Source organism: Python bivittatus, unplaced genomic scaffold, assembly GCF_059951505.1.
Source record: "Python bivittatus isolate LINGU-HERP-01145 unplaced genomic scaffold, Pbiv_v1 ctg000610_np1212, whole genome shotgun sequence".
Classification (NCBI taxonomy): domain Eukaryota; kingdom Metazoa; phylum Chordata; class Lepidosauria; order Squamata; family Pythonidae; genus Python; species Python bivittatus.
The window spans coordinates 22,832,718-22,859,241 of record NW_028277088.1 but is presented as its reverse complement, the minus strand read 5'-3'; the positions used below and the strand labels follow the sequence as shown (position 1 = coordinate 22,859,241).

The 26,524-nt window shown below is 36.2% G+C and overlaps 1 protein-coding gene across 3 annotated transcripts in view; it reads left to right on the top strand.

Moving 5' to 3' along the window:
• Positions 1-22,970, top strand: part of CDK6 (cyclin dependent kinase 6) — a 111,513-nt gene extending 88,543 nt beyond the window's left edge. The window contains exons 6-8 of one of the 3 annotated variants that reach the window (XM_088150574.1): positions 8,795-8,845; positions 14,753-14,888; positions 19,479-22,970. In XM_088150574.1, the coding sequence (XP_088006700.1) occupies positions 8,795-8,845; positions 14,753-14,888; positions 19,479-19,634 (343 nt within the window). In that variant the 3' untranslated portion in view covers positions 19,635-22,970. The other 2 variants (XM_088150575.1, XM_088150576.1) reach the window with 2 other exon arrangements.
• The last annotated feature ends 3,554 nt before the right edge of the window (positions 22,971-26,524 follow it).

Genomic DNA, 26,524 nt, shown 5'->3' with positions numbered 1-26,524 from the left:
TAAAATTCTTGTTGCCCCACACAAGCTGGCAGAGCCAGGTCCTTTCCGGAAAGCTGGAATATTTTAATATTTAATATTTTCTGTGGGGCTAAAACAACAAAAATTCATTTGATATCTCAATCTAACAAATATACAAAGATGTAACTGTAAGCTGCATGCCTTTAAAATGCTACAGAAGTTGCTTTTGTTGCAGCAGAATGCCCCAATGGCTCAGGAGTGAGATATCTTATGAGGTTGTAATATGGAGGAGCCATTTCCACAAGGAAAGAACCACATAGGCAACCAGAACTTTATTTTCAGTTTCCCATACTGCAAAGGCAAATAAAACTCAATAGCAATAAGCGGCAGCAGTAAAAAACTACAAAGCAAATTTCAGCTGTACATGATTTCTTATCATGCATGTAAATAGTTCTTTTGGATAAAGGCCAGAGTGTGTAATCTCACTCTTTCAGTTTTTTAAAGAATTTTTTTCTTAGAATGGAAACAGAACCTGAGCAAACCTGTCTCTAATCTTCATGGATTCCTTATCTTGTTTCAAGGTTCATTACCAACCAGAAGGGTTGACATAAAGATACAGAGTCTGCATTGTGAAGACACATCCAATCTTCATTCTTAGATTTTTCTGAGAGGAGCTACATGATATTCTGGAGATGGTCAAACAAATGTGATACAATCCCTGTTATACTTGGGTGTTTCATTTATTGTAGAGGAGTTCACATGTGTATTCGATCCTTGTATTTGCTCGCATTTCTATGACTTAGATTCAAGTCTTTTTGTTTTAGAAAGAACAGCCAAACTGAAGGCTTAGAGATTCCTAGGAAAGAATAACACCCTTAACAACCATGGGAGGGACAATTCATATTATTCATGTGATTTCTTCTTTGACTAATTTATAGTTAAATTTCCTTTATTGATTAGATAAAACAGAACTGTTCCCAGAGAATTGCTGATACATAAAAATGCTTTCCTGACTACAAAGTCACTACCCATCTGACTAAGCTACATAGGTGCCTTTAAATCAGACAATCTAGAGCCTTGAAAGATAAAGTGGTTTAATCCTGAACCTAAAACATCTATCAACTGGTGGGAGTACAAGGGCACTCCTTGCAATATCTTTTATACTGTTTATACCAATAAACAGTATAATTTATCTGTTATAAAATAGCTTTTGTCAAGCATGAGTAGCTTAGTCACGTAGCCAGGAACCTGCAGTTTATCTTCATAGTCTAAGACAAAACTATTAATCTCTGTGTTTTACTCCATCTTGAGCACAGCTGTTTTAGTCCTATGTGTTCCTTCAGTTCTATGGCTGAATCAGGCTTCCTTTGGTCCCCCACACCATTCCTCATGGGCCTTCCACAGCACACTTCTAGTCTTCTAGTCATTTCTTTCCTTGAACTACTTCATTGGCTTCTTTGAGTAAAAATTCTCTGGTAAAGCATCAGTTCAGTCCAAACGCTTGATTTCATATGTGGCTTGGTTTCAGCTGCCAAGTATTTTAATGCCTGGTAGGAAGCAACATCCTACATAAGTTGCTAGTTTGAGGCCTATGGTTGTAGTGGTCAAGCTGAGAATTTAGAGCATTCAGGAAACGCTATCTAAGATCTCAAGCCAAGTGCAACTATTCAGTCATCTTTAATTAAATCTATTTTTATATAATTATTGTGGCTCCAAGATCCCTAATAATAGTTAAGCCTCCATTCAGTCTTCCTATGATCACTTCCAGAACCTGTCGTACAAGATACATATATTCATGTTGGCTCTTTCTGTACAACATTGTTCTCTAGAGTGCCCAAACAGGATTGACGATTTATATAACAACTTATTCTTTATTTCCTGTTTCCATTTTCACCAACATTTGAGTTTTCTGTTGACCCGCAGCAATTTATGTCCTGGCATTTCTATCATGTTTCTACTTATTTGATGAATGCTCATTTGCCCATCTTTATATCAAAACTCTTAGAAAAGCACAAGTGTTAAAGGATTAAATTGGATAACTTTCAATATACAGTAGATAGTTGTTTGAGCTAAAATTATTCCCCACTTTTGAAGTCTTTTTCCCCACTCTGCTGAAGGATAACGTATAAATCTTACATGTACATGGCATATTGTTAAAAAAAATCCTTTGCTCTTACATTCTGTAATAGAGGAAGTACAGTATAATATATGTACAGTATCACTGTTCTCATTCTGTGAATAGAAGATGTATAGTAACATATACAGTGGTGCATGGTAAAGCCACCATTTGAATCTACATCTCTTTATTAGTTTTCTTTCTTTCCTCCTTGATATCTCAAATACTATCTAACAGCAGCCCTTCTGGCCATAAACTCTACTTTCACATGGGCATTTATAAATAGGAAAAGGAGAAAGCAACATAAATCATGAATGTTTTGAATAATCACAGTAACATGTTGGAGTGAATGTCCAAAATACAGAGACTTGGTCAATCACAACAGAAGACTGACAACTGTTCATACATTTGTTGAGTGTCCAAATACAGATCTCTACTATCTCATGGTATCCATAATTTCAGATATTTTCCAGATGCATTTGTGATCATAGATAGTTTCTGCAGTTTGAACATTCATTGTAACAAATATATTTTCTTCTTGGAGGCTACCACAATGTTCCACGGTTTGTCTGAAGATTCCTGCCTAATGCCAAAAACTAACAGGAAGGATTAGGGGGCAGGGGGAGGTGGATGATTTTTCCTTTTATGCAATATGATCAGAGTGGCCAGTCTTTCTCAACCTTTTTTCCCTGGAGGAACCCTTGAAATAACATTCAGGTATCAGGGAATCCCTGCATAAAAATTGTAAAAAATACAAACACTTCACAATACAATTCTCTTCTAACCTACACAGTCTTTACACCACAGCAAAGCTGTGGGCTGGCAGCCGAATTGCAGCGTGTGACAATTCCCACCACTCTGAGCGCTAGCGTTACTGGTGTGCAAAGTAAAAAAAAACTATGTTTATTCCTTTCAATCAGTTTGTCACAGATTGACCCCTAGCAACCTCTCACAGAATCCTAGGCTTCCGCAGAACCCCAGTTGAGAAAGAGTGGATTAAGCCTTCTTGTGGATATTTAGCTACTGAATTTTGAAGTTAACTTCTGAGCATCTACATATGCAATGCTTATTATGAACCAACTTGTTTATTCTATAAGAGAGGGAACTTTTTTGTGGCCAAGGCTTGCAGTGAGCAGGGCAGTGATGTGGTATTGTCACAAGGAGAAGTGTGTGGAACCTGAGGTTTTTCTTCCATTATGAGAAGGGACATTTAAGGGATACTCTATTAATACAGTAATAGGTAACTTCTTTAGAGGTTATTTTTACCTCTTAATTGTCCAGAGAAAAGCAGCAGAACATTAAAGTGTCAGATGTTGGTGTGTGATCAAGGGGACTTCAGAGGCTAAAGAAACAGAATGCAGGTTTCCTACTCCTTTTCCAAATGAACAGTTTCTGAGATGCTTAATAGCTCTGAAGGATTTTCCTGTTGATATGCCAAAAGGGTAGAATTCTGTCCTGAGGGAAACTCACCTTGTTTCTTCGTAGTTCATTTTAGGCAGCAGGCCAAGCATAGCCCTTTTTAGGAGAGCCTTTGATCTCTTTTGGTATTTAGTTTTCATTATTGTTTTTGTGTAATGAGAATGTTTGTATTGGCTTTAATTCACCTATAAACCACTTTGGAGACTCTTCTCAGTCTCTGCCCTGCCCACTAGTGGCTACCCTAAAAATGCAATAGGAAGTAAAAATGGCATCTCAAGAAAAAAGCTAAGGGACCATTATTTGCAACCAAAAAAAAAAATGTATACATTAGGCAAAATGGTATATAGAGATGGATAAATCAAGAAAGAGATGCAAAAGTATGTAGCCATTTTCCCACTGATTTATTATTTTTTTAAATAAAAATCTGGAAGCAGGATTGAATGAACAAAGTTAGAAAAACAGAGAAACTGAAACAATTAGCAACAACTTTGTTCACCTGAACTTCTGTTTTTTCCTAACCGACGAAGCAGGATTGTATTCTGGACCCTCAGTATTTATGTGAACTCAGTTGGCACCACCTTAACCAAAGCAAAATTCCATCACATTCCCCATGCCGCCCTCCACTTAATAATATATAACTGGCTGTGTTTTTTTAATGCTGATGATACAGCTATTCTTTCCTCGACTCAGGTTGGCCTTTAAAGAAGTGTGTGGGCCCTATTAGACTGTTGTAACAAGGAAGGGCTAACAATAAACTATTCTAAAATAAAAGCATTGTTTTTTTAGGGATTAGGAACTTAGATGCTGCAAATTTCAGTAGTAGATAAACAAGGTTTTAACTTCAAATATCTTGGCATGGTATTCCAGTCCTCTGGAATTTGATGCGAACAAATTAAATTTATTTCTGACAAGGCCAACAATAGTGCTAGGGCCACCCTGAGCTTGTTTCACATTAAAGGAAGTAAAAACATATCCTCTGCCTTAAAAATCTAAATCCATCTTCCAGATGTTATACATGGCTCTCAAGTATTGCGTATAAAATTAAAGCCCCTAGATATTAGCCAGTCCAGATATTTAAGAATGCTATTACAAGTATCTTACTGCATTTGTAGTGCAGCACTACATTTAGAAACTAGGATGATCCCTCTGGAATCTTGAGTCTGGATAAGCTGATTCTAATGCTGGCTCATGCATCACTTTTTCAGTGATTCCCAAGCCACCAATCCCAAAATTATCTTTCTAGATCATTTTTCTTCTTTCTGGAAAACTAGAATTCAGAATTATCTATGCCAGTATCGCTTCTCATGTTAAATTCTCCTGACTAGGGGGTTATCAACAGCTAGTTCTGCAAATCCAGCAGTGGGTATTTGATAGAGCTCTCCAGATAGATCAGATGACTTGGGAAACCAATACAGGCAGAAATAATCAGGAAACTCTTCACACCAGCAGATTACCTATTCAGTATTACCTGCCCAACACGTTCTTTCTTTGGCCCACTTTACTGTGTTCCCCTCAGAGATATTGGAGGAAAGGTATAACAATACTCCTTTGGCAGAGCAAACTTGCCCCTGTGACATGGAGAAACCTAAGATTCCAGCCCACATCCCTTTCAGTATCCTTTCTGCAGCAATACAGTGGTACTTCGGGATACGAACTTAATCCGTTCCATGACTCTGGGCGTATCCCGAGTTGGTCGTAACCCGACGCAAATTTCCCCATAGGGTTCAGTGTAAATCCGGTTAATCCGTTCCGCCCTCCGAATTTGGTCGCACCCCAAAGCAAATTTTCCCATAAGGTTCAATGTAATTACCGTTAATCTGTTCTGGCATCTGTGGACCACACGTCAGGGGCGGGAAAACGGCCAGGCGCTGCGCGGCGTGGCGGGAAAATGGCTGGGCGCCGCGTGGCGCGGCGGGAAAACAGCCACGGACCACGTGTCGGGCGGAAAAATGGCCGTGGACCACGTGTCAGGGGCAGAAAAATGGCCACGGACCACGTGTCAGGGCGGGAAAATGACCGTACCCCGTGGCGGAGTTCGCACATTGAGGTAAATTTTTGCAGCCGGAGCTGGTCGTAACCCGAAAAGTTCGTTAGTAGAGGCATTCGTATGCCGAGGTACCACTGTATAGGTAGTCCTTGGTTAATAATCACTTGTTCAGTAACCGTTCAAAGTTACAATGGTGCTGAATGAGTGGTGGTTACAACCGGTCCTTGAAGTTCCAGCCGTCCCAGCACCCCCATGGTCATGTGATCGCAATCCAGACACTTGTAAACCAGCTAGCTCTTATAACAGTTGCAGTGTCCTGCAGTCACGTGATCGCTATTTGCAACCTTCCCTGCTGGCTTCCCAGAAGCAAAGTCAATGGGGAAGCGGGCAGGGAAGGTGGCAAGTCACTCCTGCTCCTGCCACCTTTTGTCCCAAGGAGCCCAGCTATGGGCTATGAGATCCTGGGGATCTGGTACTCTGTAGTGTCCACCCGCAGTATCCCCCCACCTGCACTCTGTAGTGCACATCTGCCTGCCTGGCCATGCTCACACCATTCCACAGCAGCCACCTGCATGTCCTCCTGCACTCTGCAGCAGCCACCCCTGGCCATGCTCACACCATGGCAGCCACCTGCGTGCCCTCCCACATTCCACAGCAGCCATGCTCACCCGACCGCACTCATGCTGCACTGCTGCAGCCCCTCGCCACACTCCATAGCACTCACCAGCCCACCGGCTTGCTTGTGAGCTGCCCAGGACTTGCAACTTCCTGCCAGCTTTCCCATTGACTTTGCTTGTTGGAAGCTGGCAGGAAGTCATGAAGAGGTCCTCACTTAACCTGCAGTTTTGCTGAAGGACAGGAATGGGGACTGCTGGGACTGCCATCACTAAGTAATGCAGTAACATGACATAGCACTTTATAACTGCATCGCTAAACAATGGAAATTCTGGTCCCAATTACCGTTGTTAAGTGAGGACGACCTGTATGCATCCTACCCTTATAACTCTACTGTACTTGCTAATAGAAGTTCCAACTGTTCTGTGGATGATTTTATTTGCTTTTTACTGTCGGACCAGAACCTTAACATCTTCAGAAGAGTTCCATAATTTTTTTCAGATGCCATTGATTTACACAGGAAAACGTCCTAATTTTAGGATTTTATAAATATAAAATATTTTCTTAATCTTATATGCTATTTTATGTCTTTATGTTACATGTGACAACAATAAAGTGTGTGTGTGTGTGTATACACACAAAACCATATAAATGCACACATATTCATTTAGTAGTTTTGTAATTTGTAATTTTAGTATTTTATTCACAAAGCAGTGAATAAAATCAGTGAGTGGATCACTAGGAAGACATCTGAGGTGATTTTCAGAATCTTATTCTGCCATGCTCTCATTAATTAGCTTCATGGGAGATCTAAATAGGATAGTATTTATAGAGAAATTCTATTTCCTCACCATTCACATTGAATTTAATTGCTGAGACAGTATTATTTTTTTGTTCACCTTAGCTAGCACATCTTTGCTATTGGGCATTTATAATAAAAATTGGGCAGAGCAATCCTAATGTTAGTCAATATCAATCCCTAATTATGAATATGGAAAACAGAAATAACAACAGACAGATGTTTGCATCATTCCATTAAAAAAAAAGAGGGATTAAGTTTAGACCAGATTTCAAGCTCAAGCTATTTTTAGTTTAGTTTTTTTTTCTCTTGTTTTTATTTTAATCTTTATGCTTAATTTTTTTTCCTGGAGCTTGGCAGTTCAATAGAGCAGAATGTCCCAAGTTCAGTTCCTAATGGCATCCCCTGTTTAAAGGGATCAAATAGCTACTCTTTCCAAGGCTGTGCAGAGTTACACTATACCTGCCTTATCATATTTTAATTTTGAAAGGTGATAACCTGAGCATCAGCATGGCTGCCGCATCCCTCATGACTTCCATCATCTCATGAATGATTTTATGTCTTTTCTTAACATGAGCACTTCCTTCCTTTTTTCCTCCCTCCCTCCCCCACTTTTTTTAAACCAGGGAAGGGGGAATAGAGAATACCGAACCTTACAGAAACCTGCTTGTTTGACCTTGCTGCTTAGCAACATGCTTTTTAATACATACCACGGCAAATGAAAACAGTTATTTCTCAGTAAAAATGTTATTTTTATAAACTTCTTGAATCATAAATTTTCATAGAGAAGTATTTTCTTAGCCTTTGGGTTCTGAGTTGTTTTGTATACCCCAAACTGCAGTAATATAGGTTCTGGCATTTCCTTGGAGGAAATAAAAAAAGTTCCAGAGCTATATATCTCAAGCTGACATTTAATCAAGATATCTAAGTAAACTGGTGATGTTTTATTTTTCCCCAAACCCCCCTCCAGTACAGAGTTTTGGAGAAGAGAATCTCATGACAAATAGCTACCATCTTAGCTGGCTATACTGTACTAACAATGACAGGATTCAGATACTTGACTTTGGAGGTTTTCTTTTGGTTTTCGTATCTGGCTTTTACACCAGAATTTGAGGCTGCTGTATTGGCAGTTCTAGAGTTTCTCACGTGGCTCTGTAGAGTTATTTGGATTAGAATTTTTTTTTTTTTTTTTTGCTAAACATTAGTTTCCCTTTCCTATGTAACATATTTGTCAGATTTTGTCATGCTGTGAGGTGGTTTCCAATGAGTTAATCTGTTGAAAATGCTTTGTTATTCATGCCTGGCTCAGGATTAATAATTCTTAAAGAACTAGTATGAGTCTTGCAAAATTGCCATTTTAATGCAAGGGCTTTCTTACTGCAAAACATAGAGAGTTTCCTCAAATAAACCAGGAGTTTTGTTCCTGTTGTTTCAGTAACAAACATCCATCAAATAAAGAAAAACAAAAGGACATATGTAAAATTCTGCTAATTTCAGTTGCTCAACTTCTGCACATACTAGCCCAAAATACTTGTATTGTCACAGAGATCCATATAGATGACCTTTTCTAACTATAAAAGGTTTTCTATAAAAAAAATGGAATTAACTTTAAAAGGGTTATAACAAGCAAGGTTTATTTTTCCCTGCTTCAGTGAGCATATTGATTTTTTCTGTCACCAGGTGGTAGAAATTGACTGAAAAGCAACTGTCTAAAAGTTCAGTACTGAACCCTGGAAGCAGGATGTATTGGATGAAGTTCAAAATATGTGCTTTGGAAACTGAAGAAGCTAAAGTAGCTATTATTGGAAAACATGGAAGAAAGCAAGATGGATAATGTTTTTAAAATATATTTTAATTACGGAAAATGTTTTATTTAAAATGTGTGTGCTTTTCTTTTTAGGGCGCTTTTTCGTGGAAACTCTGATGTTGATCAGCTAGGAAAAATCTTTGAGTAAGTACTAGCTTCCTGCATTTTCTGTCAAGGTCATTTCCCAGATAATTGATTTTTTGTTTAATAAGTGTACAGTATTCACTCATTTTGTTACACAAAAGTCCAGATACTTGCTTCTAAGGTGACTTTCAGTGTTGGTATTCCAAGATGATTGGATATGGGCTAAGATGCATTTAAGTCCCACTGATATCAGTGAAACAGGGTTAGGCAGAACTAAATGCCAATGATTTCAGTGGGAACTACATACAATTAACTTAGCCTGGATTCAAACCAATGTGTTCTGTAGTGGGGAAAATCTAGACCTTCCTCCCAACCCTTCTTCAGCAGTTTGATTACTTTGTATCAAGTCTGACTATATGAGGATCACCAAACTCTAAAAAGCTTTGTTTTACTTTTTAGTAAGTTTTAATTTTTAAGGTATATTCTCTGCCAGCATTGCTGAAGTGTTGAGTCCTACAAATGTTAAAAGTTATGATTATTCCTATGGCCCTTCATAATTTCAAAAACTTCTGTGGATAATCGTATTGCTTATGCTTCTCTCAGTTCTAAAATCATCAATTCATCAATCATCTAGTTACGATGCGTAGTTTTTGATACTTATCTGTTCCATCTGGGCTAAAGAGAAAATCAACTGTTTCCCCTCCTCCCAGTTTTCTGTTAATTCCATCTTTCCTGAGGGCTTTGGGAACTATAGGGGGAAGAGAGCTAGGGTACCACCCTTTTATGGCTCTTAGCTGTTTTCTTATCAAAGATCTGGTGAAGACTGGACAGTTAATCCTGCAGTCTGTCTGTGGGAACTGGACATTTCTTATGGGAACTTAGCAACTAGAGTTGAGCTGGCAATATTTCCAAAGCCAACACCATTAAGATGAAATCTAACAACACTCCTGTATTTAATTGAATTGTATTGAATCCTTGAATCCTCTTGTATTCAAGGACTGAATTGGTGGCTGCTGTCTTACCTAGCCTGGTGAAGCTAAGCATCCTGTTACAAATTGGTCATTTGTTGTATCAAGAACCCCAAATACAAATAAATTCTATACTGTATTCAGATTTTCATCTGTATATAAATATGAAGCAATGCTGTGTATATGGTACTATATTCAAATATATATTCTGTTTATGCCTCTGGTTTCTGGTCAGGTCAATGATACCATGCAGATGTTTGCTTCTACATATCGATTTCCTTATAGGATCAGAGCAAGGAGGCATCTGGGTTTGAGAGGATGGCATAAAGAGAAAGGGAGTGAAGGAAAGAAATTGCTATTCAACATTTGAATATGTTAAATCCTCAATGTTTGCCAATTAAACAGTATATTTATTTTAGTTTCATTTGACATATTCATAATTAAATTGAAGTAAATTAGAGTACGAGATAAAAGGTGTCTGCGTGTATCTGTGTGGGCATCATTCTTTCTGAGTCGAGACCAGATTGATCCATTTGGAAAGACTTCTGCTAATTTTTAAAAAAGCAACAAAAAGGAAACAGTGCATTTAGTCTGCCTTATCAATCTATCTATTTCCTAGATATTTTTATTTTGAACTACAAGTTTTCAATTGTCGGTTTTGGCTTCCATTTCCTGTACTTTACCCCATTGTATGTGACTCATCAGCATGGTTAATTTGTCATGCCGCTGAATAGTTTTTCCTGCACGACTTAGAAAAAGTCAGCTCTCGGTGGTTTGGTTTTTCAGAATCTGGCAATTATCCTGTAGTTCATTTATATCTAGCTTTAATGCATTCATTCTATTCTTATAATATAAGAAGCATGGCGGCCTTGTTTCTTTGCTTGTTTTGTTTTTTTGTTAATAATATGACACATTATGGGATTTCTGGTCAGAAAATGTCCAAGGTAAGAAAGGCAGCTGGAAAACAGCCTTTTTTATGTGTTTCTAGCGGGTGCAACAACCTGCATGGAAAAGAATTTACCCATTAATCAGGAAGAGCGAATGTCAGTTCGAGCAGTGAAAAGGTATTTCTTATTACACAGACTTCTTGCAGGAAAAAACTGCAATGTTTCTAGATTTCTACAGTTTGTAGTGATCCTCTTACTTTCAAAATGTTTCCACAGTCCCCAACACTATTTTTTTTAATGAAATGCTACATGTATGTTGAGATGGACTGCATCACAACTTCTACATATTAGAATGTGTTAATCAAGGGATTGCTATAGTACATGAAACTGTATAGGCAGTGTATAAGGCAGAAAGGAATGCCTCTCCTTTTTTTTTGCAGTTGATATAATATAAAGTCTATCTCCCATTTTCATTATTTATATCCAAATATTCTTCTCTAGGTTAGCATTTCCAGGTGTTTAGATTGCAGCTTCCTTCATGCCAGTGACTGGGAGTGATGGGAGTTGTAATTCAGCCCAACTGGAGAGTGCCATATAGATATATACATTCATATTCATATTCATTTATTTAATTTTGCTTGGATGGTTTATAGAAGCAAGGTATTCCAAGACCATAATGCAGTGAAGCTGAACTTTTCTTATGTGCCCCACATCCTCTGTTTATTTTACACTACATTTGGATCTAAAGATATTCAATTTATGTAAATTATAAATGCACTGTGTAAATCCAAAAGCAGTATCTCTTCTGTGTTGTATAGTAGTTTGAGCTTGAGATCTAAAATATTATGAGTGAAATTCTGTACAGGTATTCGTACTTAGATGTATTTTATTGAAATAAACAAAGTTCTTACAATAATGCTAGTTATAATAAGGAAAGTAGGAGGCAATGCTAATTTATTTCTAGAGAGCTTTATATATTGCAAAAGTATTACATGAGTGGTACAGAGAGATGTTAGTTTTACAGCTACTGTACTTGTACAACAGTGCCACAAATCTCCTGCTTATCCTGCAGTCTGCCTTTAGCACTGGCAAATGGCAATGAGGTCTCATGCGGCTCTTTGGTAGTCAAGATCCGCACTCTGCCTGTCAAAGGACAAATCTTCCACCTGGTGTGTCTTCACAATGTCTTCAATACATCTCATAACTAAAAAAAACAATTTCATTAAAACCTGAGGAGTGCTGCCCCCTGGTGGCACAGGGTTTTAATTCCAAATCATCTGATGTAACTTTTGTCTTGTACTGTACTAATTTCCATTGTAAAGTCTGTGTGTTGTATTTAAGAGGAAATGAAATGAGAGCTAAATATCTCATTCTACATCTATCAGATCCCATGTTTGTTTGCTTTTCATCTTTTCAGAGCCCTTTTATTAAGCCTTTGAGTTGTCCTTTGAATTCTCAATTGCAACTTCAAGTGAGCTTTTAATTACTATATATGAATGGCCACATCCATTTCACTTTCCTCTTTTCCGCTATTAGTTTACCATTCCCAGTTTTAGTCTGTAAGTTATTTGGAAACCAGCACTTGCCTGTTTATATTTTAAGGTGCAGTGTACACTGAGTATTGTTTAATATTGGTGGTGGTAACTAAACCAGTGTTCAAAGATTTCTGGGTAGTTATGAAGACTATAGATATTCCTGTCCCAAATCTTCAAACTGATTTTTTTTAATAAAAAGTGGAACATAAAGAATAACTTGAACTTTCTAGGGAAGCATCTTCTGTACAGGTAATTTGGATGTGAGACAACGAGAACATAGCTGCCCCTGGTTTACATCTTTGTGTTGTGGGTTCCACTAGGATAAGCTATTTGGAAGTAATACTTCCACTCTAGCCACTAGCCTTAGACACTCTAGCCTTAGCTTTACTGGGATGATACAAAGTGGATTTAGTGCATTTTGGAATGCAGTATTCCAATCTGGAGATGGATTTGGAAACCCAGACTCAAGTTTAATCTTGGGGAAAAAATAAATATTTGGGGTAAGGAAGGATACTGATCTAACTGTCTTGTTTGGATGAGGTTACATTCCACTTGAATGGCTAAGTCTCTGACTCCAGAAATAAAAGTAGCAGGAGTAACCAAGGTTACGTTTTACACAAGTCAGATCTGACTGAAAGGATTATAAAAATAATCCTATGATGGTTTAGCACTTTACAAACTAATATCAGAATCATGTCAGAGGTTGGCAGAAACAGTCAAAGTAATAAGAATTAACAAGAATTTTTAACTAAATGGAAACAGTTCATGCTTAACTTTACGGCCAGACAGACAACCTCTAGTGGTGTAAAACTTTATGGTGAAAGAAATCTAACATGAGATGTGACAGCAAAATTAGTTTATAAATGTTTCCAATTTAAGTTAAAGTTAGGAAGTTATTTTTTATATTGATGCATATTCCCAAAGTTTAATCTGCTAGCACTCTATGGAAAGGATTGTTTGTAATTTCCAATGAGAAGTACTGAGTATCATTGTAGCAGTTATCATATCATATATAAAGCGAACTCAGTATAGTTTGTAGGAATATAAGGCTTGAAGATACTTAACAGAAAAACACCTGGCAGAAAAGTCAGTATATAACACATGTTTCATCCTAAGATAGGTTGCCTTCCAAAATTGCTGGAAAATTTTGAAAAATTTTTTGTGACATTGCCACCAGATATGGAAGAACAACCCAACCTGATAGTTACATTTCAAAAAGGGTTTTGAATATTTATTGCCCATTTTGGCAGTCAACACTGATAAAACATCTTATACTAGTGTTCTCTAAGTATAATATTCACAGCAAACTTAATATTTATCTTCCATGAATATTTCCATTCTTGCATATTATCTGTGTGGTATTTTTTAATTATTCATGGGTTTTTGGTTTTAATTGTGAGCCGCTCAGAGTTACCCGTTGGGGGAGATGGGCGGCATACAAATTAAATAAATAAATGAATGAATATCAATAGTCCTGTTTAAATTCAGCATCCATGTAATTGTGCGATCTTGGCTTGTTCCATTTCTGAATCATATTTCAGTAACATTTATTTATGTATTTAATTCAGTTTGGATGCCACCCAGTTCCAACCATCTCTGGGCTGCTCACAACAATAAAATCATACAGAAAATTAATCAAAATAGGTACAAAAATAACTGCAAGAATGATCACAAGATGGCAGTCCAAAGCAAACACACATATATAAGCCCAAACAAATGTCTGAATTTTGTGTTATAAGCATTTCTTACAGGTCAGTTAAATCTCTTAAGTATGTCACCTTGTTTTTGTAGTTCCTCTACCACTTATTTGAAGATACTGAAACCCAGGAGCCATTTCTAACCATTCCAAGAAGCGTTTCAAAAGATTTCATCTTTGTTTTATTAAAGATTAAATCTTGCACTGTGCATGAATTATTATCACTTCACTGATCAATTGTTTTAACATATTCACCTTTATGAAGGTAAATAATGCTGAGGCAAGATGGGATAAAGCTGGGCTTATTCCTCTTTTGTATTTCTCCCATACTTTTAAGAAGCTGTTTATAATCAAATGGTCTCTTACATACTTAACACTTCTTTTCTGTTTGTATTTTGTAAATTTTTAAATGTATTTTTTTCTCTTTCCTTCTCTTTGTTTTCTGTTTTTACTCTTCAGCTATGAGATCATATTTGGAGAATTTACTAACCCACCCTTAATAATAGAGTTTAGCAGACATTTAAGATAAGACCCTCTCATTGGTAATTGGTAACTCCAGTCCTATAGAACTGATTTACAAAATGCGTAATGCTGACACTATTTGTGATACTTTTAAGAATCCTCTAAAAACAGTTTCTTTTGTTTGCTCTTTAATTGAGCTTTTATTATTTTTATGCCAATAGATATTTGAAATTTGTTAATTTTAATCGACTTTTTAAAAGAAAGCATTTAGTTTAAGGTGCTTTTACAATTTTGTATTGAAATCTCTTAAAAAGTGAATGAAAATTCACAATTGAGAACTATCATCAGATAGTGAAAGAAACGTAGTAAGGACTAATGTTTTACCTGGAATAAGTGCCTGTTCCTTCTTTCATGTACAGAGTAATTGGGCTTCCTGAAGAAGAAGATTGGCCTAATGATGTTGCCCTCCCGAGGAATGCTTTTGCTTCTCAATCCCCTCAGCCCATTGAACTTCTTGTAACAGATATTGATGAATTGGGCAAAGATTTGCTACTTGTAAGTATCTGTCATAATAAAGTTTTAGAAATAAGCAGCTTATCACAGAGCAAAAAATCATCAATATCTATAATTCTCTGTTGATGAGCTGAGAAGGAATGTGGAAGAGTCTTCTCCAGCTCCAAATAAGGACAAAAAATGCTTGGGGGATCTCAAGAAATGTCCTCAAATATAAATTTTGGGAGGAGGTAAAAACCTTACTTCCAGAGCCACAACTTCACCTTCACTTCACAAAATAAACCAAAAACTCAGCAGCCACAAAATGCTTTAAAGAAGATTCTGAATAGAATTTTTCTTCCCCTGTCAATAACAGCCCATAGTATTAGGGTTTGGAGAAGAAGGAGAATGTGAAATACAATAAAATATGGTATTGAAAAGATCAGATTACAGTATCTTCTGAGCATTTCTTGAGTTAATATGCCTAGTTATATAAAAAAATTCCTATCAATAACTGAATGTCCTATCTTTGCATTCCTAAATAATTTGCATTGTGATTGGCCCTAAGCAGGCCCCTGGTGTGCCACACCGATGCCATTTCTTGGGCTGCTATTAAAATTGATTTCTGTTAATGTAAATAAAAGAAAACTGTTATGATGTCTGGTTTTCCTAAGAAATATTTAAAAAGAGGATATGTTCCATTTAAAGTAATTTAACAGTCTTTCAGATACTTTATTAATGGCACTGTGATTTTACCACTGTAATTCATTCAACAAGTCCGGCAGCAAAATAGTTTTTCTTGTTCATAGATCAGATTATACAAATTAACAAAAAAATCTGGGATAGAATAATTGCAGCTCTAGTTGTGAGAAATGAGATCATATTGATCAACATAAACTATGAAATTGTGAAATCAGAATTTATTGTAGTTTAATAACTGGTGTAATAACTGTAGTGCATGCAATAGTATATTGCCCATACAGTATGTACAGTATATAGTAATGACCTAAGAAACTAGTGAGCAAATTAAGTATCCCACAGAATTTTCATTGTAGAATATATATCTCTTTCTCGTAGTATAACAACACACAGTATTTCAGAACTAATGTAGCATTGTTTTGGGTTTTACTTTTAGTATAATTGCCAATAATATTAATTATAAAGTATAGTCATCTTCAAGTTGAATTTGACACCTAGGGACTTCATGAATGCATCCATGTAGTTTTCCTGACAACAGTATGGAAACAGTTTGCTATTGCCTTTTCCCACTATGTTTATTTAATTCTCCAATCTAATCTGAAGTTCTGTGATTTTCTGGTGGTCTCTCTTTCAGGTACTAACCACACCTGATCCTGCATAGCTCTTTTTCAATCAGTCAAGGCTAGTTACATGCTGCTTCTGTTATAGGCAATGCTGATGAGGATAAATACACAAGACAAACGCTTTGACTACAACTTAAAGAAGATCATTACCTAATAAATCTTTGCCTTTTCTTGTTAAGTCTTTGGCTCACAGCAGAAGAAGTGTGTTGCTGGATCCATCAGAGTGTTGCCTGCTACTAATTGTCTGTTCTCTACCATATACAGAAATGTCTGACATTCAGTCCCATGAAGAGAATATCAGCTTATGATGCCTTATCTCATCCTTATTTTCATGATTTGGAGAAATACAGAGAGAATACAGATTCTGATGTGTCTTCCAGTCAAAACTCCACAGAGATGAATTCATTGTAAGGCTATATCAGGCTAACCTAAGGATGAACAAACTAGTTTGATAAGATCACTGTCTAAGGTAAAAAGCATCACTGTATGTCTGAAGACTTCCTTGGAGACTTCACATAATTGTGTAGTTCTTCAAAATGATGCTCTGCCTCTCCAAGAAAAAGAACCTAGTTAGACCTGTCAAAACAATGCAAGATGCGAAACTTTCAATGGGTCCCACTGTAGCTTGACATTTGTTAGTCTATCTGGAATTCTCCAGGTAGAGAGAAGCTGCTGATCAGTTTTGCTGCCATTTTCTTCTAGCATTGAACGATGCCACCATGGATTAGAGGAATCTAGTCTCTCTACCAAAACATGACTTGACTTCTGTTCCTGGGTGCTGAAGTTTGACTTGGTCCTCCTCTGGGAGTTATGGTGGTAGTTTTTTTTTTTTTCCTGTTTTTTTGCTTGATCATGAATTCAGAAATATTATTTTTAAAGTAATATTTAAAAGAATGACATTGAGATGCTGCATCTCTATACCCTGAAGTTAAAAGAAAAACGTAAAAATACATCTGGCTATTGTAACCCACAGGATCCTTCTCTAATAAGAGATGGAAGATGATAACATTTTATTTTCATAATAACTTGTGTCTGTGACTTAATCTCCAGGTATTAATAATGCACGTGTGATAAAGGGAACAGGTGGTTTTAAAGAAATTATTTTGTAGGGATCATTTCTCTCATCTGCTGAATTTATGTCAGTCACTGCACAGCATTTCCTCTTTATCTTTTCTGGTAATATACTTCTGTGCCTTTGGAAATTAGGCATTTCAGATTTATCATTTTCAGATTCAAGGACGAAATTTTAAAAAGTCAAGTATTCATATGTATTTGTGTGTGCGTGTGTGCATGTGTATATATGTATATATACATATAAACCTATATCCATACCCACACGTACAAATATGTATACATAAACTAAAACTGCAACCCAAAAATATCTCAGAAATTAGTCCTGTTGGATTTAGTGAGGCATAACTCTGTATAGAATTGTACCTTTTGAAGTTATAAACTTATTCCCACTTATTTGGGGCAAAACCCCCATTGAATCCAGTGCGGCTTTCTTTTGCAGAGCCATGTAAAGGAACACTCTGCAATTCTGTGCATTTTTCTCTTGAGAGTAAGCTACTTTGCACAAAATGTGCTGGATCCAACTACAGATATATTCAGAGTTGGCCCATTGAAATCTGTGGGACAATACAGTATGAGTAAAGTTATAATTATTATAATGGAAATACTGTTTGGTTGTGTAAGTATGGATCTAATTTATTGAAACTTCCTTCTGGGTAAACATGCATAGGATTATGGTGTGAGAAACCAGGTGCTCATAGCTGTCATTCAAGCCTGTGTGTCATGATTATAATAATCTCAGGCATCAGACCACATAACCCTCACATTTGCTTCAAGTTTGCTTCCAATCTGACATTTCATATAATTCAGTAGATTTTACTTTTCTATATAAGAAAATGTTAGGAACCCATACTCATTAACACTGACTGCTGTGCTCTGCTTTGCCTTTCACATTTGCTGTATTTGAAAGCCCACTTTGATGAATAAGTCACAGGCTGTCTTAGCACAAATATTTTAAATCTTGCATTAAATGTCTGTATATGTTTTAGAGTTTTTGTAAAAAATAGAATTTTAAAAAGAAATTTTATTTTTGTAGTATGGTTTGATGAAATATTTTTTAATCCACTCCTCACCTGGTTGCCTTAGAATGATTCTGAGGTAGCTCCAGGGCCAATATATTAATAGCTGCAACAAAACAGAAGATGCAGGTGCTATTGAAATGAATTAATGGCTTGTACTCTTATCTATTATAATTGTTGCTGTGCTATCTAATCCTTTTCTGTTTACTGAGCTGTATCAACCATTTCCTTATTCTTTGCATGTTAATTCCTGGAATGTGTTCCCAGTACTTTCCTGTACAATCCTCATTCATTTTATTTGTAGTCTATATAAGAGATGAAAGGGTACACATATCCAAAAATTCTGCACTGCAGTTGATTTGTTTTCCTAGGTGATGTATCTCAATAATTTGTTCTCAGTGGAACAAAGAAAGCCTCATGTGAATGTCCCTTTGCTATAGGCTTCACCAGTCTGATGCCCTCCAGCTATGTCAAGACTACAGTTGTCAGAACTACTAAACAAAATGTCCTGCTATGGAAATTTCTCACAATTTGCATACCTACTTCAAGTCACTTTCCAGAAACTGAAATTTTGTTAGTTTTCATCCCTTGCTATGCTGACATTTCGTATTTATCTTGAACTTCTGTAGATTAATCCCATGAAGTTGGTTTTAAGTTACTGCTATTGTAATCCAAAATGAATTTGTGACATTAAGAGTCACTGGTATCTCATGGGAATACCAATGAAATTATTTCAGATTAGGCAAAAATATGGTATGTCATACTTCATGAATATGAGCAATTCAAATAGCCTATTGTGATTCCAGTCTTTGCATTGTGAAGATGCAAGGAAGCTGACCAAAAGAAATACTGAGGAACAACTTGTTAAAAGGCAGAGCATACGCTTTGCATGTTGAAGCTCCCACATTGTATTCCTGATATTTAGGTAGAAAAGGACGAAGTAATAGATGATGTAAAAACCTTCTACCTTGAACTTTGGATAGTTGGTTTAACTCAAACAGTATGGACTAGATAAATTAATAGTTGGATATGGTAAAAGGTAGTATCCTGTGTTCTTTAGAGAACTTTCTACACTCCCTGATGAACCCTAGTTATTGCATCTATATCTTACAAATCTAAGCTGAACATCCAGCTGTTTCAAGATTTTATCTTTAAAAATATAAGAATGTTTGTTCTCCTATTCATGCTGCCCACTATGTGCAATAGAAATTATTCAACTTTATGTATATCTCTTCATTTAGGTTTGGCATAGAATTAGCTCAGGGAACACATGCAGAAGAACCTCTCCTGCCTCCAGCTCCTTGACTCTGATCCAAAGAACTTGCTCTAGAACTCAGCCGGGCTTGCAGTTTCCAGCAGAATTTTTCACTTTCTCATTTCTGACCACAGTTCCTTAGTCTGCAGCAGAAGCCCCTCTGAGGATTTTTGAGATGGAAGTGTCTCAAAACCTTGCTGCACATTTCAAGCCCACCATATATAGCTCTTTGGATTGGGCTAAATAGCGGTAAATCAGATGCTGAGGAAAAGTCTTCTGGAAAAGTCTTCTTGCAGCATGATAGGAGTCTTTCATGTACTGTGTGTGTGTTGCAGTCTGCCACAGCTACCCTTAAAATGTGTGTCTTGTTTATGAGAATTGTTTCAGTGTAAGAGCTAGTCTCATTCCTAATAAGGGCAGGGGGACACTAAATGTACCCCTGTATTTAACATTATTCTGCTTTCTTGATTTGGCTTGAATATACTTAAGTAGCCAAAATATGCAATTCAAAGTTTGCAGCCTAAGGTAATTTGTAATGAGTTCTAGCCTCTTCTACTCTGTTGCAGGATATTACCTGGAAGTTTATCTTTAGCATCCTTTATTTTAGCCTTTTGGACAGCAACATGTCACAGGCTGGTTCTGCTTGCTTTCAGCCATTTTCACATGACTATTCCTCTTGCTAAAAGCTGTTATCCAATCACATATGTATTGTGCTACTTTCCCCTATTTATATAAAATATGCTTATGTACAAAGGACGGATTTATTGGCTGCTAGAAATTACAGTTACTTTAAAATGTAGAATAATCCAGAAAGATACCACCTCAGATATCACTGCAGTGAAAAGCATCATCTTTAAGGCTTATAGATTTTATCAGATAGCATATAAATTCATCAAGTAATATAATTAAATACAAAAGACAATGTGTTTGAAAAAGTTAAACATATTTACAGTGTTTCTTTGAAGGCTTTTAGCTAGTATTCCTCTTTTGATGAGATGAGATTTGCTAGCATGTGTTGTAGTTTATAAATTCTCTACCTTACATGCTATCAGGATAAATTAACCTCACATATTTTATTAAATCATCATAAACTACTTTTATTCATTATGTTTCACTCGCTTAATGCATGTGGATGTAATTTTAGTTGCAGAAAACATGGAAGTGACAAAATAAATGGAGTAAGTGTCAGGGTTTCAGAAGATAGTGGATTTTGGTCTGAAGAAATTTCAGGTACACTTAAGGAGACCTCAGCATATCGTTAAATTTAAGCATTCACCTGGTTATAAAGCAACAGGAAATAGCATGTAGGTGAGAGAACTGCAGGTAGGTAAGAGAATGGAAATGTGCTATCATCCTTCTGTTTCCAGCATAGAAACCAAGCAGGCTATCAGAAATCTCCTCCTCTGCCATGCATAGAAGAGCAGTAGCTGCTGGAAGGGACTCACAGTTGCTTAAATCTCCTCTGCCAGCTCGCCAAAAGCTAATAAACTTCTTTTTTGCAGGTTAGTAACTTCCAGAACCTTATTTAGAAGGCTGTTTTGGTACATAATTACTGGCTTGCATCCAACAATTTACTTTGCATTCTTCTCTGTATATTTAGCATGTCCTGTTCATATTGTTAATTATATTGTCAAAAATTAGTATAGCCAGCCAGTTGTATATTTAGCAAAGAAAGGCTTTTGAACAATTTCAGTATATATTCTGAAAGGATTTTGCCAGGATAAGATTATTTTATTGCCTTTTCAAGCTGTGCAACCTGATTGTTTGCTTCTTTTAATATTTATCTACTGATTTCAAATTCTAGTGGAATTTTAGTACATAAGAATTAGAATTACAAATTTCTAGCAGCATGCCCACAGTTCTGCTGCCTGCTTCCATTTTGATGAACTTTTGACTGAAGTCATTCCAATAGTTGCAAATAACAGAGTTGATGAAAACAGATGTCTCTGCCTTTAGTCAACAGACATTTAAACTTTTGTTTAGAACTGGTCATTCACTGTTTTTGCTGTTGGGTTCATATAAATATTTCAGCTCTCAACTTGCCAAGTGGACATTTCACCCATTGAAATCAATGGCCCTTTCAAGTACTAAGTTCAGGATTGGGATTTTTGATAATGTTCCACATATTCACACATATTATCCACATTCTTCTTATTAACATTACGCATAATGCATAAAATTCATGAAAACTTGTGGTGAATTACCTATTTGTGCAGAATTTATTTTCCTTTTGTATGTAAGGGAGCATGTTGTCAGTTCCGAAGCATATGGAAAAATCAAAGTACAAGTCCCATCACGATTGGAGTTCAAATTGTGGTGGAGTGATGGGAGATTCAACTTAGGAAGATCTGAATGGGAAAAAAGCAATACCAGAGATCACTAACACAGAACATGCACATTCGATCAAATACCAGGGCTCAAACCTATATGTCATGAAGAAATACAGGCAGATAAGTGAAATAACTGGCAATCAGGAAGAACTGATTTACTAGCAGAAAGAGTGGAGAAACAGAAAAATGTTACAAAGCCATAGAAACAAAATCATCTGGTGGCCACATCAGAGATGTAAACCTGAGCAGAAGCACTTAGCAATAATTGGAGTCAGAAGGAACCAGTGGGCTACCAGCAAGGTATGATGTTTGGGCCATGGCAGAGAAGATGATGTCTTCTTCTACTTTCCAGTCTAAATGACCTCATTCCAAGGTTGCTCAAATAAATGCAAGACTGGTTATGTGCAATGATTAAGTAATGCTTCTGGATCCTTTTCAGTTGTTTTTCTCAGGGGAATTGATTCAACAATTAGCCTAATACATACTACATTTCCTAATAAAACATGCGTCAAACAGCTGCATTCCCAACATTACTGTGACTAAATGCTAATTGCAAGTCATTGGCTTTCTCTCTCGCATCTCACAACAGAGGATAACAACTATACACATTTAAAGATTCCTGGTTTATTTATTCCTAACAATTTAAACCTAAAAATAGACAGGTAGCCAGTGTCCATATAAGAATGAATAAGTGTAAAGTACTTGATTAAGGCAGAACAGGAGTGGTGAACTTTAACTAAAATGATATATGAATAAATTACAATGCCAAGAAGAGATAATTTTTAACAAAAGGCTGTAAATGCAAAGAATGAATGATAATAGTACATTAAAGAGGACTGAATCAATGGACATTTGTTCAAATTTCTTTTTATGGGAATTCTGAATCTAGGAATAAATTATTCTGCATTAATTCAAATTTGAAAAACAAAGACAATATTTCATAGATACAAAACAGGACCTTTTGTCTGAAGCTATAATGTACACAGAGGAACTAATTTTCCCTTAAGTTGTAAAATTATTATAGCATCCTACATTCTATACAATAAGAATAATCCAGTGACAGCACAAATAGAAATTAGCATTAAACATCTAATGGATACTACTTCAGTCTACAAGATTGGTATAGCTAGTCCCAAGCCTAATTATAACTCAATGAAACTTTTGGCATATATGAAATGTTACGTTGTGAACTATTCTATTTGGAAAGCCTAGAGGAAATGATAGAGCATAAACCGCTTATAGAATATCCCAACTGGTAATTCTAGTTAGAAGAATCTGATAGCTGGCTGGAAAAAAAAATCTCTTTTTGAGGCCAGGAGAGCCATGCCAGTTAAAGCTGACTACCCAAGACTATATGATCCAAGGGACAAAGCCCTTTCTCCCAACCCTCATAGTGACCTGATGACAAATCCTCTGGCTGCTGATGCCATGCACAGTATATTCTTGTTAACCCCAATACAGGTGGATTTAGCTTGACAACTTCCAGTCATTAACCTCTAATTTTGAAAGGTATGCATTGTGCATCACAAACTTTGATTTAGTAGGATATGTTGTTTCTCCTATCCATTGCTGCTGTCTGAGAAATCATGCTTTCCAGCTGTATGGGTGCCTGTGGAGAGGTCAATGAGGGGAAAATGACAACTTTTGTGTCATTCTATTATTTGTATGTGCCATCATACAAATAATAGAATGTGTATATTTTTGTGAATCAGGATGTAAGTACCCAATTGTATCATTTGCATGATGGTGCACTTATTTTGATGTCATGGCTTGTTATGAATGCCTATGTCTGGTTGGTGAATGTAAGAGACTGGCATGCCTCTTTTCCTAAATATGTGCTATGTCTTTTCCAAACTGCTTACAGTGCCACTGACTTAGTTCCCACGTTACGCTAACCCATAAAATGGTTTGTTGGGTTTTGTTATAGCACATTATATGAACTCAGTCACTGTTTTTTGTAAATCATAGTTTATGATTTAGCAAGATATATGAACTTTATCACTGTAGCTTATTCAAGTGATATGTGAACCCTGCTTGTGTGTTTGCTTTAATGGTCATTCTGATGCAAGATCTGTCAATATAGTATGTGAATAGGACACCTAAAACAGCTAATGATATTTTTGCACTTCTGCTTTTTGCTATATAGTATTCTTTGTATGTTGGAACGCACCCCTGAAATTACTTGTTTTTGGGTGCCTATAGTCCAAAGAGACTACTTGTTCTCTTCTGCTAAAGCTATTCAAATTGTGTGCATCTGCTGTATTTGCGCTCACCATATGAGCAAAGAAGCTGGTTTCTGGGGGAGAATTTGCCCTCCTAAGAATTTGACCATTCATTGATTAAATACTTTACTCAGTAAGATTCCATAGCTTCAAAGTTATAACTTGAAATTGATTCTTTGGAGAATACTATATATTCTCTGTCATAACAAAATGTGTTTTCGTCTGTGCATGTGCCGTTTAATTTTATTTTGTTGTATATTATCACATATTTTTATTTCCTTATGAGTTAATACTTTGTTTGTCCTAGGGCCTGGAAATGCAAATATACATAATTAGCATAGTTTTCAGTCTGAAGTTAAATTATATTTACTTTGATTTAAATTACAATCCTAAAGAGAATTGTCAGTTTTAGAGTAATCAATGGGACTTCTATAGAGTGGCTTGACCATTAGGCTCCTGAATGTGAAGTTCTACATTTATAGGTCTCTTATTTCTCTTTAGTGAGCAAGGCATTAATGTTCACGCAATGAGGAACCTGTGCTGCCTTCCTCAGGCAAGAGAATGGGAAAATTCTGCACATAATTGTAGACCATGGGTGCTTCAGTGTTTATACATAGATTTTATTCCTTACTCCCTTGAATAAATGGCAGCAACATTACTCTTGAGACATATTCCAGTGAATTGCAACTGCAATTATTAATAACCAACATCTGTATGTATACCAGGTTTTCTGTACTCCACTGAGAATAGAGTGATTTGAAAACTGATGGAGTATGCCAGTTACCCTAGTAAATGTCAAACACAGCTGACTGGCCCATTTAATGGTATAAATGTTGATGACTCAGGTCAGAATTATCCTAATGAATGCTATTTCTCTGGCTCAGCTGGTTTGAGCTCTCAAGGCACAGACTTAGACCTCCACTTAAGCCATTTATTCCTGAGGAGTTTCATTCAGCTGACTTTTCTACAGGATCATTACAATGCAATTCATTAGATGGCTACAGTTTGAGGATTGTGGCCATAAACCCCTTCCATTTAAACCAGTTAGATTTACTTGGGAGTAAATGTGTTTACAATTGCAAGAAAAAATTTGCAGTCTCAGGTTCTTGGTTAGTAACTGGCTGATTCAATGAGGACACATGGTTAGTAACAGCACTCAAACCCAATTGATGGGGTCAACGTTTATATCCATGCTGTTGTACATCTGCAGTGTAAATGATTACTATTTTAAATGATGTGTGCTACAATTTATTGAAGTGGATCTCTCAGCTCCTTGGAGCTGAGATAAAATGTAGTATGTAGTCTTAAAAGTGTTCCTAGTTGCAAGTGTAGGAGACCTATGCTCTTACATTATCGTTTGCATTTTTTTAAAAAAACATTCATTATAGATGCATGAGCTGCTAATCTAATTAGAGAGACTAAAAGGTAGACAGGAGTTAAAATAAGTGACCTGAATGAGCTGCATAGTATAATATTTGCATTTTGCAACTAAAGAGACAAAGCTTGTTGGACATAGTATCTTTTAGATCTCATTTCTGGATTTTTTGAAAAGAACATAGTGAACTTGAAAAGTTTAGATAGAGTAAACTTAACATGTAGAGCAGTACAGTGTAAAAGATTGTGTGGGAAATTAAAGTTAGATTTAATTAGCTTGATTTATTTTGTTTTCTTTTTGTTTGCATTTGTTAGAAATGAGTCTGTGATTTCTGATAAGCTTTAGCTTTGATAACTCTGTACATAATAATAAAAATATGTGACAATGATTAAATAATTCTACATTTGTTGAATAGGGCTGCCAAGAAACAACAAACAACAGCTCACTGCTGTGCTCCTAGACATCATCTATTCAGCAAAAGACATTTGATTGAGGATATTTACTACTAATATCTGTACTTCCAGTTGCTGTTAGTCACAACAAAAAGGCCAGTGTAAAATGAATAGCCTAATTGTTGAACTACAAATTAAAGCAGCAGATTTCATATAAAGATCCGAAGTTCAAAAGTATCAGTTTCATGAATGATCCATGCTTTAACTTCAGTAACAAGTTATACTACAATAAATATTAGACCATTGTGTGTATGTGCGTGCGTGCATGCACGTGCATATAAATTAAAATTTCAGAGAAAAATTGTGGATTAAGGTAAGAATTGGTCTTATCAAGTCTTATAGTATCTTTTTGTTACCTTTTTACTTATTATAAATTAAAAGGAGGGAGGTGGAAGTGGAATACTGATGAAGTCTAATAAGTGTCAGTTATTAGAAACTTGGGCCATTGACAATTTAAAAAATCCTCTGCGCCTAACTCTGTAGTTCAGCCAGGATTCAACCTGTTCAGAGATATCCTTCTATGAGGATATACTGTTTAAAATCTGAGATACGTGGATATGTATAAAACTCCTAGTGTACAATATTATAATGTTAAAAAAGATTGGCATCAACAGTTTATTGTAATTATTTTATTCTGGCCATTAGCTGTCCTC